Source organism: Pan paniscus, chromosome 2 (genome assembly GCF_029289425.2).
Source record: "Pan paniscus chromosome 2, NHGRI_mPanPan1-v2.0_pri, whole genome shotgun sequence".
Taxonomy (NCBI): Eukaryota; Metazoa; Chordata; class Mammalia; order Primates; family Hominidae; genus Pan; species Pan paniscus.
The window spans coordinates 111,347,299-111,363,673 of record NC_085926.1 but is presented as its reverse complement, the minus strand read 5'-3'; the positions used below and the strand labels follow the sequence as shown (position 1 = coordinate 111,363,673).

At 38.0% G+C, this 16,375-nt stretch overlaps 1 protein-coding gene and 1 pseudogene across 7 annotated transcripts in view; both read left to right on the top strand.

Annotated features, from left to right (window-relative positions):
- CFAP44 (cilia and flagella associated protein 44) overlaps positions 1-16,375 on the top strand; it is a 155,304-nt gene that overhangs the window by 77,641 nt on the left and 61,288 nt on the right. For 5 of the 7 annotated variants that reach the window (XR_010111448.1, XM_063602499.1, XM_003825105.6 and 2 more), the window contains 4 exons: positions 891-1,161; positions 3,667-3,722; positions 3,892-4,054; positions 8,323-8,453. Coding sequence is in view for 6 of the 7 variants with exons in the window: in XM_063602499.1 (XP_063458569.1) it covers positions 891-1,161; positions 3,667-3,722; positions 3,892-4,054; positions 8,323-8,453 (621 nt within the window). In the remaining variant the exon portion in view is untranslated. The remainder of the gene's footprint in view (positions 1-890; positions 1,162-3,666; positions 3,723-3,891; positions 4,055-8,322; positions 8,454-16,375) is intronic. The other 2 variants (XM_063602503.1, XM_063602502.1) reach the window with 1 other exon arrangement.
- On the top strand, positions 3,940-5,342 carry LOC103787192 (PHD finger-like domain-containing protein 5A; annotated as a pseudogene).

The window sequence follows — 16,375 nt, the reverse complement described above, 5'->3', positions numbered from 1 at the left end:
TTCAGAGCTGTCAGACAAGAACGTTTAAGTCTGCAGAAGTTGTCTGCTGCCTTTTGTTCAGCTATGCCCTGCCCACAGAGGTGGAGTCTATAGAGGCAGTAGGCCTTGCTTAGCTGAGGTGGGCTCCGCCCAGTTAGAGCTTCCCAACCGCTTTGTTTACTTAGTCAAGCCTCAGTAATGGCAGACACCCCTCCACCCACCGGGCTGCAGCCTCACAGGTTGATCTCAGACTGCTGTGCTAGCAGTGAGCAAAGCTCCATGGGCGTGGGACCTGCTGAGCCAGGCATGGGAGGGAATCTCCTGGTCTGCCGGTTGCTAAGACTTTTGAAAAGCGCAGTATTTGGGCAGAAGTGTACCATTTTTCCAGGTACAGTCTGTCACAGTTTCCCTTGGCTAGGAAAGGAAAATCTCCTGACCCCTTGCGCTTCCCAGGTGAGGCAACACCCTGCCTTGCTTTGGCTTGCCCTCCATCAGCTGCACCCACTGTCCAACCAGTCCCAATGAGATGAATCAGATACCTCAGTTGGAAATGCAGAAATCACCCATCTTCTAAATCGATCTTGCTGGGAGCTGCAGACTGGAGCTGTTCCTATTTGGCCGTCTTGGAAGTGACCCCCTTTGATATCTTCTTCTTATGAGTACACCAGGCAGACTGGATTAGAACCTACCCTAATGTTCTAATTTTAACTTAATTACCTCTTTAAAAGCCCTATCGCAATGCAGTTACATTCTGAAGTATTAGGGGTTAGGGCTTCAATATAGGAATTTTAGGGGTGTACAATTCAGTCCATAACAACTTTGTTATTAATTTAGCCACTTGTCAATTAAGTTGAAATTAAGCATTATTTTCAGATTAAGGGGAAGAACAATTTACATTTTTTGTTTCATAGCATTAACAAAGTTATGATGTTTTGTGGAATGAAAAATGGAGCAATTCGAGTCTATGTCCTAAATCAAAATGATCCTTCATTGACCAGTTTGGTGGACTACTGGCACTTCAATATGCATGACAATAATTATGGATGTATTAAAAGTATTGCTAGTAGCTTTGATGATCGTTTCTTGGTGACTGCTGGAGCAGATGGCAATATCTTTGTTTTCAACATTTTTTCTGAATTTATGCTAAGGAAAGACATGAAGGCCAAAGTTCCATCTCCCAGGGTATGTAATTAATTAACCAGTTAATTAATAACAAACTGTATTTAAAAATAGTGATATTAAAATTGTTCATATTCGTTATAAATTAAAAGTTATTTAGACACATTCACCTTATAGTCTAATCTTCCTGCTACTATTATAATTTGACTTTCTGGTGCTTATATATCAAATATTAAAGGTATTACATTCCCCTTATTATTAAAGATTGGAATTCCCCAGATTAAAAAAGAATGTGTCAGTTTTTCTATGTAGTTAAAAGTTTGTATATTAAAAAAACTTTCTTAATCAAAGTTTTTTTTTCAAAGTTTGCAATTTTTTCAGATTTTCTTTTGCTTTTCATTTATTCATTCACTCATTGTAAGGGCTGATATAGGACATATGCCATAAAGTGTGGTTTTGATAGGGGTTGCAAAAATATAGTTGTTTTTAGTATTAGAATGTGACAATGTGGGTCATGATCAAAGATTCAGTATAAAGTATTTTTTTAAAAGCAGAACTAGATTTTTGGCTTTATGATGAAGTTTGAGGGTTCAGATCCCCAAATTATGTCCTTTTTTCCTGTCATAGAACTTGAATTTCATATTATCAAAGCAATTTATTTAGAAAAAGTCAGTAGTTAATAACCATTAGAATTGCTCCTAAGGAGAAAGGAGTTGTATTAGAAAGATTATAGCTAAAATTCCTTTGAACATATTGGCTTCCCATTTAGCAGGTAGCCTACTTCAAAGTACACATAAAGAATGTAGGGAAGATATGAGTAGGTCAATTTTCATTTCTTCTAATAGCAAAATTTGGAGTATGGGCTGCTGGTTAGAGAGGGTCCAGCTCAGAAAAAGGAATTACAGGAGGGAAAGTATATGAACAAGAAGAAAATGCCTTTCTACCTGGTGCCAACCCTCTCTATAGAAACCCATATTGGATAGAAAAATATTTATTCCACATTTCAATAATCATGTCCCTTTATTTACAGCTGCAGTCAATATCCCTCCTACAGAAACCCATATTGGATAGAAAAATATTTATTCCACATTTAAATTTATGGCTGCAATCAATATTTCTGAAATCACTGAAGCAGACATAGCTTTTAAGAAAGAAAAATGAGAAAGATTTTTTTAAAAAAAAAACAACAGAAAACAACTAAGCTCAGCACTGGTCTGAGGTTCTTACCTTACTGTACTTTAGAATCAGCTAGGGAGCCCTAGAAGTACAGATGCCAGAGCCCACCCAAGAACAATTAAATTAGAATCTCTGAAGGTGATGCCCAGTCTTCAGTATTGTATACACTATCCTTCATGTGATTCTACTGTGCAGCTAGGATTGAGACCCATTGGCATATATTTTGGAACTGATTGGCATATTTTTGGAACTTTGTTTAACTCAACCTTATTGGAAACAACTGTGACCAGGAGACAATTGCCCCAGTATCAGCATAAAATCCTAGAAGTTACACTGATATTAGAAAACGAAGGTACTTAGCTCTGGCCAATAAAAGAGTAAAAAATAAATAAAATTCAGTAAATTTTTGTCCTAAGTGATTAATAGTCAGTACAATTTATTAGCCATTACTGTCTCTTATATTGATCATGTTTTATGACTTTGCTTTTATTAAAGTCATAAACCTTGACTTCCATAAAAATATGTAGATTTACATTTCATACATATAGAGACTAATAAAACAACTTTATCAAAAGAGAATTTTTATTTGCTTACAACAAATGACAGCAAAACAGAGACCTATCTTCTGTGAAAGAGAATAGGAAATAAAGTTTAGTTTTATTTATGAACAGACTAGTTAGCAAACTAAGACTATTTTGTTCACTGGGTTATAATTTTCCTTCCTTAGTATCACAGACTAAGACATTTTACAGCACAGTACCTGAATAAACAGAGTACTTTTAAGTGATTTACTTTTTAGTTCCCCCAAATTTAAACTGATTTCCTTTCTGAAGGGAGACTTGTATTTCTGATTTCATATCTTTCTCTTTCAAGGAGGGGGATTATATTGTTCTTTGCATTTTCCACTTTACGTCTTCCTTTGAGAAGGTGATATAAAATGCTTACTTAAAATGTAAAAATATATATATTGAAATATTTCTAGGACACACTGAGGTATTTGGACAAACGATTCATGTGATAAAGGTACATACTGAAAAACAGCATTTTGAAATAAATGATCTAGACTTTTGTGAATTCTGTGTTAATAGCATACGAACATTAGTAATTTACATTTTGAGGGGAAATTATGGGGATATTAACATTTTGCAAACATATGATTAGGTTAAGACTTTTCCTATGTACTCCTTCAAATAAAGCAGAAACAAGTAAGTTTAGTAAACTGCATTTTTTTCCTTGGATTTTTGTGAAACTGATTTTCAGACCTATAATTATTAGAAATTGGCAGAAAAAAAAACCGAACCAATTTGAGTTTTTAATTTACTTCTTCCTAGATATTTTAAGGAAAATGCTATGCAATTTTAAAGGGCTAACCTTTTACTTCCCTTCTTATAGTTTGGAATTGAAACAGAGCCAATTCCAGAAGACATTGAAGATCCCAAAGCCTACAGGTATGGGAATTTTTGATAAATACTGACTAGGCCTGAGATTTTGCAAAACAAATCAACAGTGCAGAAGTTGACCAAGCTTAATGAATTTTCAAATTATTGAATACTAATTTTCTCTTTCTCTGCTGTTTCTGTATAACAACCTGTTATTGTTTTAAATTTCTGTTTTCAGTATCGAGAATGCTAGGAGAAAAAGAGAACATGACAAGTTAATGAAAGAAGTGGGAGAAATAAAGGCACAGAAGAGAGAGCAAATCAAAGCTTTGAGGAGTGAATTTTGTAAACTATTAGAAATGAATGAAAAATTACCAAAGCATATGCAGTTTAAACGAACAGTAAGCCTAATATAAACTTGATTTTTATTTTAACATATGCTATTTCTGGATAGAGATGACTATTTTCCCAACAAGTAGAAACACTTAAAATCATCTTTCTTTTTTGTTTGTTTCTTTCAAAATTTCAATAGCCATTTATTTTGGGCATCTTTTAATTTGTATGTGGGGTTTATCCCTTTTAATCAGTTAAGATTCTTGTTGACACAAATTGTTTTACATCAACTGTTGTTATAGAACACATGAAAGGAATACATGGGGAAGAAATAAAGTAGAACCCAAGAGTTCTTTTAAGTTTTCTTTTATAGAGACATGAATAACAGATACACTGAAGTATAAACAAAAATTGGCCTGAAGCGTCCGGTGGCTGGCTTCGTTGGGAACTATGGCTAAACATCATCCTGATTTGATATTTTGCTGCAAGCAGACTGGTATTGCTATCGGAAGACTGTGTGAAAAATGTGATGGCAAGTGTGTGATTTGTGATTCCTATGTGCATCCCTGCACTCTGATGCACATATGTGATGAGCGTTAACTATGGATCTTACCAGAGGTGCTGTGTGATCTGTGGAGGCCCTGGGGTTTCTGATGCCTATTATTGTAAGGAAGTGCACCATCCAGGAGAAGGATAGGGATGGCTGCCCAAAGATTGTCAGTTTGGGTAACTCTAAGACAGACCTTTTCTATGAATGCAAAAAATACGGCTTCAAGAAGAGGTGATTGGTGGTGGCCCCTTCCTCCCCTCCACATCAAGCTGCTGCAGCTGCCAGAAAAGATGCCTACTACTACCAGCAGAAAGGGAGTGGAGCCCAGAGCATCACCAGGAGTGCCTTCTAGTGTACTGTCACCTTGCCACCCCCTCCTGTCCCTTCACCCAGACACATGGAAGGGATGGAAAAGGATTCTTCACAGAGCACTCCGGTACACTGTATCAGAGAAAAATTGATAGATTAGCTAATGGTTTTTCTTGAATTTGAGAAGCAAAGCCCTGTTCTCCATATTGATATGTTCTCCCTCAACCAAGATCTTCTAAAAAGAAATAACATTTTAGTCTTCTGCTTGAAGATTTGACTGTGAAGCTATGCCTAGTGAAAAACATATTCTTGCAGCAGCTCTGGTGGCAGTTATCCTTGAGGAACCTTCGGTGTGTGGTGGGAAGCTATCAGCACAAGAAATGTAGGCATTTAATCTTATAACACTTGTGCTGGTTTCATGCCTTCTGAGAAATTAGAAACCCTTTCTGTTGCTATTATATTAATAAAATTGGTGTTTGTTTTCTGGTAAAAAAAAATTGTGGTCAGAATAGCAGGTCTTCAAAATATAAAGCAGAAAATAAAATACAGGTCTTTAGGCTGGGCGCGGTGGCTCATGCCTGTAATCCCAGCACTTTGGGAGGCCGAGGCAGGCGGATCATGAGGTCAGGAGTTCGAGAGCATCCTGGCTAACATGGTGAAACCCTGTCTCCACTAAAAAATACAAAAAAAATTAGCCAGGTGTGGTGGTGGGTGTCTGTAGTCCCAGCTACTCAGGAGGCTGAGGCAGGAGAATGGCGTGAAACCTGGGAGGTGGAGTGTGCAGTGAGCCGAGATCACATCACTGCACTCCAGCCTGGGGGACAGAGTGAGACTCCGTCTCAAAAAAAAAAAAAAAATACAGGTCTTTATTCTACAATATGTATAATTATATAATTTCTTATAAATTATAAAATTACTTTAACACAATACACAAAATAATAGTCATTTTTTGATTTCATAAGCATTTCAAATACAGACATGTTGAGTTGGCAAAATTATACTATACTACGCAACTTTTGCCTCAATGAATCTAGCTTACTAGCTCAGGCTGAATATTCACCCTCTGAAGCACTTCTTCAGGCATGCCAAAAGTAGGACTGACAGATGAAATTACATACGCGGTTTATCTCTCTCAATCCAGTGAAGGCTTCCAGTGATCTTTAGGAAAGCCAACACCCACCATGAATAGCATACACCTGCTAACTTCCCTGGCCTTCCATTAAATCCACCCAAGGGTAACTCATTCACAAAACCACTAACCAAGTAAATCATAATTTACTTGATGCGACTGACTTGGTAATAGCCAGGAATCCTGTGCAACAATAAATGTGCCCAGCATGGAATTCAGAACCTGGTCTGCAACCAAATCCACCATCAAAATTCATACACAGATAAAACAAATTCAACTGCCTTTTTTTTTTTTTTTACATTAGTAGCATCAAGCTTCCCCAGGAGAGCCAGTTTCCACCGCACAAAAAGAGAATCTTGTATCAATTTCCCCCTACTTTATAAAAGTAGATTTTTCCCATCCTATGAAACAGTTGGTCTCTCTGCCCTGCACTGTGTTCATCCCTTATCTTTCAGGCTGGCCCCCTCTGGTCCAGTAATTCTGTATGCTGATAAAACTACCACAGTGCACGCTGGAACTTCCAGCAGACCATTAGCTCCAGTTAGAGCAGCTGCTCAGTGGGACCCCAAAAGTCTCCAGCAAGAGAACCACCTTCTTTCCATAGACTTGGAACATATTCCACAACTTTTTTACATCGATAACATTAATACTATCATACAGAGTAAGAATCTGGACAGCACTAACAGTGTATAAAAGATGAGGATCATGTCTGATATTAGCACTTATTCTACCAAACTCATGTTGGCAAGACTTAATAAATGTCAGAATTTCTTCACTATTCATGCAGTGAAGTTGTCCCATGAGATCCAATACTGTCAGACCCCAATAGACACCACTCATTCTCAAATACTCAGACATATAGTATTCATAATCATCTTTCTTTGAGCCATAGGACGTGATACAATCTACATGTTTCTACAATAATAAGGTGTCTGGTGTATCTCACTTGATAATAACATGGCCATGTCTAAGAGTGAAGAGCCAAAATCATCTTTAAGCTTCTTTTTATCTGGCCAGTCAGTATGTTTGCAGCAAATAAACTACTCTAGAACTTGACACACTGCTTGGTTTGGAAGCAGATGAACCTCTTTACGTAATACAAAGTTTACTATTGGATTTACCTACCACACTTTTTTTTTTTTGATAACAAGATAAGACATAAGTATAGGTTTGAATCTGGTTATCAACTCTTATTGTACTTAGCCAAAATACAATGGGTAGATGCATGTATAATTTGATTGTCTGTGCTTCTATTTCTATAATTTATCAGATCTGTTGAAAAGACAGTACCTGGTTGATCTACAAAATTTTTTTAAATGATTTAATTTAGTTGTAGCTATGGGGGCAATCACAAAATTGTTTAAGCCAATTTTGTATTCTACCTTTTTTTCTTTTGTGACTTATTGCAAAGCCTCATGTACCTGCTAGTGGTTAGCTTTTTTTCATTTTGTACCTCTTCCTAAATGGAGTTAATTAACCATCTGATCAAGTAAAAACCCATAATTCTTAATATATTCATGGGTTACCCAGTCCTGTAATTCTAGAAGCACTTTGCCAATTTCATATAAAAAATGCTTTGGTGAAATCATGATTTAATCATGTTGGTTAAAAAAAACAGGTCAAAATAGTTCAAAGACCTTTATGCTATTTTTCTAAGAAAAATGTTGAAACTTCCAGAGCATGGGTAATAAAATTTAAGATAAAAAACAACTGAGGCAAGTGCTGTGACTAAGCACTTTGTACACATCATTACTTAAATGACACACAAACACCTCTGAAAAGAATAATTACTACTCACAATTTGTCACAAATATTGGCTCTGATATTTTTCCAGGGATGAAGGTAAGAAACATGAGACCTCTAAGTATCCTTATGGGAGAAAGTGGAGCCCTTTGTGAAGGAGATTCAACAAAAACTTGGTGATGTCAAGAAGACACCAGATACTGCTATCTTTCCTGGGGTGGGGTCACACCAGGGGGGATGTTCAGATAATGATCAGTTGCCATAAGCATCTACCTCATGTCCAATTTTTATGTAATAGTAGTTTCTTTGAGATAGCGTCTTTAAAACTGTATACTCTCCAAATATTGATAGCATTCATTATTTTTATTGTGGGAAAAAAATCTTAAACTGTGTAGCTTTATTTGTATTATTGTTAATTGCGAAGAACATTTCTCCTTATATTGTGGAAGTAAAGTTAAAATATGCAGTTTTTCTTCTGTAGTGGACAGAGTTTATGATATTTGGGGAAGAGTTATGATGCAGCATGAAACTGGGGACAAAACTGAAATATATGAAACAGAGTTGATACAGTACCCATTTTGATGAACAGATCTTCTTATCTGCAGGATTTTGATGTAGATTCCCAAATCCGTGCTGAGATGCACAGAAAAACAGCTTTCAAAATTCAACAAGTGGAAAAGGAATTAGCTTGGGAAAAAGAGAAACATGAACTCGGCCTAATGAAGCTAAAGAATCGGTAGGATCCATATTCTCTACAAGCTAAGGTGTTTGAGAGCACATGTGTGAATAACATAGTTTATAGTAGTGTCAGTGAAGTGGCCAGTTAAGAGGGCTCTGGAAGTACCCACTGACTTGAAATCTCAAGGAATCCTCTTGTCACTGCTACTGATATTTTCCTGAGCTTTCTGTCCACTCCTTTCTAGTTTAAGTGTGGGAAATTTGTTTAACACTTAGATTTTTAAAATTATATAATATATATTTACTTTGTTTTGATGAATTATTTATTTTATATCAAATTAATTAATGAACATGTATGTATTAAGAAATAAAAAATCAAATGGAACCAAAGGACTTTAAACAAAAGACAACCAGAGGTGGCTCTGGTTTTATCCCTCTCATGCACCAATTTGACTTCCAGGGGAATGTTTTTTTTTTGCCATTTACTGAGATATAATTTACATAAAATACGTAAATCTTAACATCTTGAAAATTTTTTACAGATGTATAAATATATCTACTACTCAGATTAAGATAGAGAACATTTATAGCACTCCAGAAAGTTTCCCCATGTCCACCTCACTTCAGGAAATACTCTTCAAAGTTGAATCTTTATTGCCATATATTAGTTTTGTTTGTGAATTCCATATAAATAGAGTGTTACAGTATGGATTCTTTTGCATCTGGCCTTTTTTTAAAACTCATATGATGTCTAAGATTATCAGTGCTGTTACATGTATCAGTAGTTCATTCTTTTCCATTGCTTTTTAATCTTTCTTTAAAATGATTATACCACAGTTTATCCCTTCTACTGTTAATAGATATTTGAGTTGTTTCTATTTTTGGCTACCATAAATAATGCTACTATGAACATTGTGTATGTTTTTTGATGGATATAAGTGCTTATTTCTGTTGATTATATACTCAGTTGTGGAACTGCTGGGCCATAGGTTATATGCATGTTTAGTCTTGTTAGATCCTGTCAGTTTTTCAAAACGGTTTGAAAATTTACACTCTTCAGTTTACACACTTACCATCAGTGTATGAGAATCCCAATTGATCCCCACTGTGTTAGTGTCTTAGGGCTACTGTAAAAAAGTACTACAAACTGATTGGCTTAAAACTGGTTATTTACTGTCTCGCAGTTCTGGAGGCTAGAAGTCCAAAATCAAAGTGTCAGGCAAGTTGGTTCTTTCTGAAGACTTGGTGGGGAGAATCTGTTCCATACCTGTCTCCAAGCTTCTAGTGGTTTGCCAGCAACCTTTGATTTTCTTGGCTGATGAATCCATCTCTCCAAATCCTCTGCTTTCACTCAGTGTTCTCCCTGTGTCTCTTCATATAGGTTTCCCTGTGTATGTCCATCTCTGTGTCCAAATTTTCCCTTTTTATAAGAATACCAGTCATGTTTCATTAAGGCCTGCTGTCATTATCTCATTTTAACTTGATTGCCTCTATCAAGACCCTATTTTCAAATAAGGTCACACTCTGAGGTGCTGGGGGTTAGGGCCTCAACATAGCTTTTTGGGGGGACACAAATCCATAATACTCATGCTTGGGATTGTCAGCCCTTTAAATTCCAGCTATTCTGTAGTAGCATCTCAGTATGGTTTAAATTGGCATCTCCCTGATGAGTGATTTTCAGTCCCTTTTCATATATTTACCAATCATTTGTATATTTTCTGTTGTTAGGTGTTTGTTCCAGTCTTTTGTCCATTTTTAAAACTGGGTTGCAGGAATTATGTATATCTTCTGGATATGAGCTTTGGTTATTTATATACATGAGTTATTTTTACTCATGTAATACATGAGTTATTTTTGGTTATTTATATATATGAGTGACTATGTATATGACATGTATGTATGTGTATATGTGTGTGTATGTGTGTGTGTGTTTACACATACAAAATACCTTGCTGTAGTATGTGGCTTTAGTCTCTTAATAGAGTTGTTTGTTGAATAGAAGTTTTTTCTTTTACTGAAGTTCAACTTATTAGTCTTTTTTTAAAGATTAATGCTTTTGTGTTATACTTAAAGAACTTTTGCCTACTCCCAATTCATAAAATAATTCTGTTTTCTTCTAGAAGCTCTATTGTTTTTACATCTTGAATAATTTTTATGGGTGGTGTGAGATCATGTCATTTGTTTTTATATTGATATCCGATTGACCTAGTTATTTTTTGTTGAAAAGACCATCTGTTCCTTACTAGCTTGTAGTGATGCTTTTGTCATAAGTCAGGTAACTGTACATGTGTGGGTCTGTTTCTGAACTCTTTATTCTATCTCATTGGCCTATCTGTCTATCCAGGTGCCAGTATCATTCTGTCTTAATTAAATCTTGACATCTAATATTGTAAATCCTCCAGCTTTGTTCTTCATCTCCAAGATTGGTTAGGTTCTTTGCATAGAATCAACTTGTCAATTTTTACAAAAAGCCTGCTAAAATTTGTATTGGAATTACATGGAATCTATAGAAATAATAGACATTAAGAAATAAATTCCTATTTAGGAATAATAGACATTTAAATAATAATTAAATAATAAATATTATCTTACATAAACATGATATATCTTAAAAAGAAGCAGTTTTAATATTTTTACAGTGGTTACAACCATATATCTAAATAATATATTTATATGTATTTATTATTAGTCATTTTTATTGACTTCCTAGTGTGGTAGCTAAGGATTTTCCTCACTTTAACGTACGCTTTCCTCTACCTTCTTGAAAATGTAGAATATATTATAATAATTATATACATTTTATATATAATATATAATTCTACATAATTATATATAAATGAAGAATACATTATAATAATTGCTTTAGTGTCCTTGTCTGCTAGTTATATTATCTGCATCATTTCTGTGCATGTTTCTATTGACTGATATATTTCTCTTCATTTTGGGTTACATTTTTATGCTTTTTTAAATGCTTTTTTGGGTTACATTTTTATGCTTTTTCCTGTCTGCCTGGTAAATTTTGATTGTAAATTTTACATTGTAGGTGCTAGATATTTCTGTATACTTAAATTTTTTTTGTAACTTTTTTTTTTAATACTTTAAATTCTAGGGTACAGGTGCACAACCTGCAGGTTTGATACATAGGTATACATGTGCCATGTTGGTTTGCTGCACCCATCAACTCATCATTTACATTAGGTATTTCTCCTAATGCTGTCCTTCCCCCAGCCCTCCACCCCCTGACAAGCCCCGGTGTGTGATGTTCCCTGCCCTGTGTCCACGTGATCTCATTGTTCAATTCCCACCTATGAGTGAGAACATGTGGTGTTTGGTTTTCTGTCCTTGTGATAGTTTGCTGAGAATGATGGTTTCCAGCTTCATCCATGTTCCTGCAAAGGACATGATCTCATCCTTTTTTATGGCTGCATAGTATTCCATGGATGGAGACTCACTCTGTTGCCCAGGCTGGAGTGTAGTGGCGTGATCACGGCTCACTGCAACCTCTGCCTCTTGGGTTCAAGCAATTCTCTGCCTCAGCCTCCTGAATAGCTGGGATTGCAGGCGCCTGCCACCATGCCCGGTGAATTTTTTTGTATTTTTAGTAGAGACAGGGTTTCACCATCTTGGCCAGGTTGGTATTGAACTCTTGACCTCGTGATCCACCCGCCTAGGCCTCCCAAAGTGCTGGGATTACAAGCATGAGCCACCACGCCTGGCTTAATTTTTTTTTTTTCAATTTCAATAGGTTTTTGGGGGAACAGGTAGTGTTTGGTTACATGAAAAGTTCTTTAGTGGTGATTACTGAGATTTTGGTGCACCCATCACCTGAGCAGTGTACACTGTACCCAATGTGTAGTCTTTAATCCTTCGCCATCCCCCACCCTTTCCCCTGGGTCCCAGCAGAGCTACCGGGCTCCGGGTTGGTACTGGGGAATGTCTGCAAAGAGTCTTGTGATGTGATCCGTCTTCAGGTGTTGAAGCCATGGATACCAGAACCTGCTCCAGTGGAGGTAGCAGGGGAGTGAAGTGGACTCTGTGAGGGTCCTTGGTTGTGTTTTTGTTTAGTGTGCTCGTTTTGTGTTGGTTGGCCTCCAGCCAGGAGGTGGTGCTTTCAAGAGCCCATCAGCTGTGGTCCTGTAGGGAGGATGCAAACTTGCCCTAGAGACACCTAGTTAAGTATTCAGGTTTCTCAGGCAGTGGGCAGGGCTGTATAGAGCTCCCAAGAGATTATGACCTTTGTCTTCAGCTACCAGGGTAGGTAGAGAAAGACCACCAGGTGGGGGCAGGGATAGGTGTGTCTGAGCTCACCCTCTCCTTTGGCGGGACTTGCTGTGGCTGCTGTGGGGGATGGAGGTGTGGATCCCAGTCCAATAGAGTTATATTCCCAGGGGGATTATGGCTGCCTCTGCTGAGTCATACAGGGAAGTTGGGGAAAGCTGGTAGTCATAGGCCTGACCCTGCTCCCATGCAACCCACAGTCCTAAAGGCTGGTCTCACTCCTACCATACCCTCACAACAGCACTAAGTCTATTTCCAGGCAGCTGCTGAGCAGGGCTGACAACTGCCCCAGACCAGGAGCCTCCCCATTGAGAAAGCAGGCAGATTCAGTTTTTTGGCATCTCAGGGAACCTGCATGGGTGATCCAGTTCCTTCAAAGGGTCTGTGGATTCTCTCAGCTTTCCTGGGTATGTTCCTGTGATAGTTCTTGGAGCAAAAGTTCATGATGTGAGTCTCCACATGATGCTCTGTCCCCATCTGCAAGCTAATCCTGCCTCCTATCTGCCATCTTAATCTCTGTATACTTTTAACTATTCTTGAGCTTTGTTTTGGAATTCAGTTAAGTTACATGGAAAAAGATTTTTTTTTTTTTTGAGGCTTGCTTTTAATCTTTGTTAGGTGAGATCAGGGCAGCCTTTAGTCTAGGGCTAATTTTTTCCAGCTACTAAGACAACACTCTTCTGAGCAGAATATCCTATGTCCCATGTATTATCAGGTTTATGGGAACACAAGCTATTTCAACTGTGTGAGATCTGTGGATTATTCTGCCTGTTCCTTTCAGGTGTTTCTTTTCCCAGCCTCAGGTAGACTCCTTCTTATGCAGTGCTGGTTAGTGCTTAACTGCAGAGTGGAAGGGAGCCCTCTGCAGATCTTCGGAGCTCTCTCTCTCTGACTCTGGTTCTCTCTCTCTGACTCTGGTTCTCTCTCTCCCTCTGTCTCTATCGTGCAGCTGTCTCCTCTCTGGTACTTCACTCTGAAAATTATAGCACTTCTTACCAGGTATTAAATCCCTGAATAGTTGAATTCCTAGATAATATTTCAATACTTGAATCCCTGAATTATAACCAGATTGCTACCTGCTAAAAGATGAAAGTGGTGAAGAAGTTCCTCTCAGGAAGAACTCTCAACATAGCAGCCTATGTTTGGCTTTAATAAGTATTCACAGTATATATAAGTTGTGTGTGTGTGTGTGTGTGTGTGTGTGTATTCATACATATATATGAATCCTAACTCACAAACTTAGGTATGTAAGTACATGGCTGTTCTTTATTTTATTTAAACTAACTTAAATCTGACTTTGACTCTGGGCTTCTATTCTATCAAGAAGATAGGAAAGTCAGTCTTAGTATAGCTGAAGCTCATTGTCTCATTTTCCCAGAATGCCTGATTCTTTTAGTCCTTTCATTCTGTGGTTTTTGTGCTCTGCTGGAGCAGGCAACGTTTTGTGAGACCAGGAGCCACCTGTGCCATAGATCAAACACACATACAGACATCACTCTTAAGGCCTTACCATCTCCCCAGATACTTCCAGATGCAGGGATCAAGTGCCCACAGCTCTGGGACCCACTTGCCCATCCTCCTTTGAGTCATGGTTCACCTCTGCCTCCCCACCATCCTTGTTATCAAATCCTCTTTTCCTTAACTCCTGCTTTCCGTCCCTGATCTGGGGACCCTCCATCCACCATAGCATCATGTTTTCAGGGAACATATGGAAGGAGATAACAAGAACCTAGCTAGCTATCTGACTGGAATGTGGGGAGAGGATAAAGTTGTACCAAATAACACTGGGTATTACCAATGTTTTCATCTTTACCAATCTAATAGGCAAAATATAATAACTCTTGGTTGAATAATCTGCATCCTTTTTATTATTGGTGGGGTTCAGCATTTCCTTTCATATGCCTGTGGTTCATTTACATGTATTCTTCTGAGAATTCTGTTTAGATTTCTTGTTCATTTTTCTTTGGGTCCTGTTTATTTCCCACATTATTTTTAATTTTAGCCTCTTTATCTATATTACAGATATTTGCCTTTTATTCTACATATTGTAAATGGTTTCTCCTGCTCTGCCATTTGCCTTAAACTTTGTTCATATTTTTCTAACTGTGCAGAATTTTTAATTTTTATGTGATCAAAACCAGCTATATTTTCCTTCATGTTGTGTCTGGAGTTGGTTCCTTCCAGTGGGTTCTTGGTCTTGCTGACTTCAAGAATGAAGCCGCGGACTTTTGCAGTGAGTGTTTACAGCTCTTAAAGGTGGTGCAGACCCAAAGAGTGAGCAGCAGCAAGATTTATTGTGAAGAGCGAAAGAACAAAGCTTCCACAGCGTGGAAGGGGACCTGAGCGGGTTGCTGCTGCTGGCTGGGGTGGCCAGCTTTTATTCCCTTATTTGTCCCTGCCCACATGCTGCTGATTGGTCCATTTTACAGAGCGCTGATTGGTCCATTTTACAGAGTGCTGATTGTGCATTTACAATCCTTTAGCTAGACACAGAGCGCTGATTGGTGCATTTTTACAGAGTGCGGATTGGTGCATTTATAATCCTTTAGCTAGACACAGAGTGCTGATTGGTGCATTTACAATCCTCTAGCTAGACAGAAAAGTTCTCCAAGTCCCCACTCGACCCAGGAAGTCCAGCTGGCTTCACCTCTCAATACCCCCTCTAAACAGGACACCCCAACTGCTGTTGGGAATTGGGCAATGACTGCTCTAGCTACTTCCTGCTGGGTAGGGGTGAAGAAGGGGCCCTGCAGTTGTAGTGTCTTCCAGAGGGTAACTCTCTAGGTCAGCCGAAGGGCCAGTGGGTCAATCCAGGAGTCCTTGGTAAGTTGTTAGTTGAACTCATTAGGTTCTATTTGTAAGACCATCTGTAGCTTGATGGCATCGATCCTGGAGGAAACAAATTTGACAAGGAGGTTAAAAACACAGGGCCCGAAGGTGAGTAATAGCAAGATGGCTGTCACGGGACCTAGAAAGGGGAGAAGCCATGTCGCCCAACTGCAGAGGTTGGTATGAGAGTTTGAAAGGCGTTGTCTGATTTCAGAAGCCTTTTCCTGTAAATGCCGGGTGGCATCTCGTACTATCCCTGACTGGTTAGTGTAAAAACAACACTCTTCCCCTGAGAAGGTTCAGAGTCCTCCTTTCTCAGCAGTGAGGAGATCTAGGCCTTGGTGGTTTTGGAGAGTCACTGCTGCCAAAGAGTCTATTTGGGATTGTAGAGTAAGGATAGATTTCATTATTTCTTGCAAACTGAGAAATCCTTTGAGAGTGTGTGGTAGTAGGATAATGAAGTAGATAAACTGGCTATTCCAGTTCCTGTAGCAGTAGCCATTCCTAACCCTATAATTAGGGGTATTAGTTGTATGGCTGTGTGCTGACGGACTTAAGCTTTGAGGGGTACTGATAGGGTCTGATTTCCTCAAGATTAGAGGTTAGAATAATACATGTTACACTGTTAACTTTTAGCAAACTTTACTTTTGTTGAAAACCTTGTAAGTTTGGGATTTCAATTATTCTTTGCTATTAATAAGATCTCATTCAGTCCATATTAACTTAGAATTTTTATAGATGGCTCCTTCCTGATTCTGTAAGTACTTTAATATTTGGCTGAGTGCAGACAGCTCACACATTTGAGCGGACCCATTATTAGGCAATTTTCCTAACTCTGCCTCTACAAGAGTTTCCTTATAACTTACTGAGTAC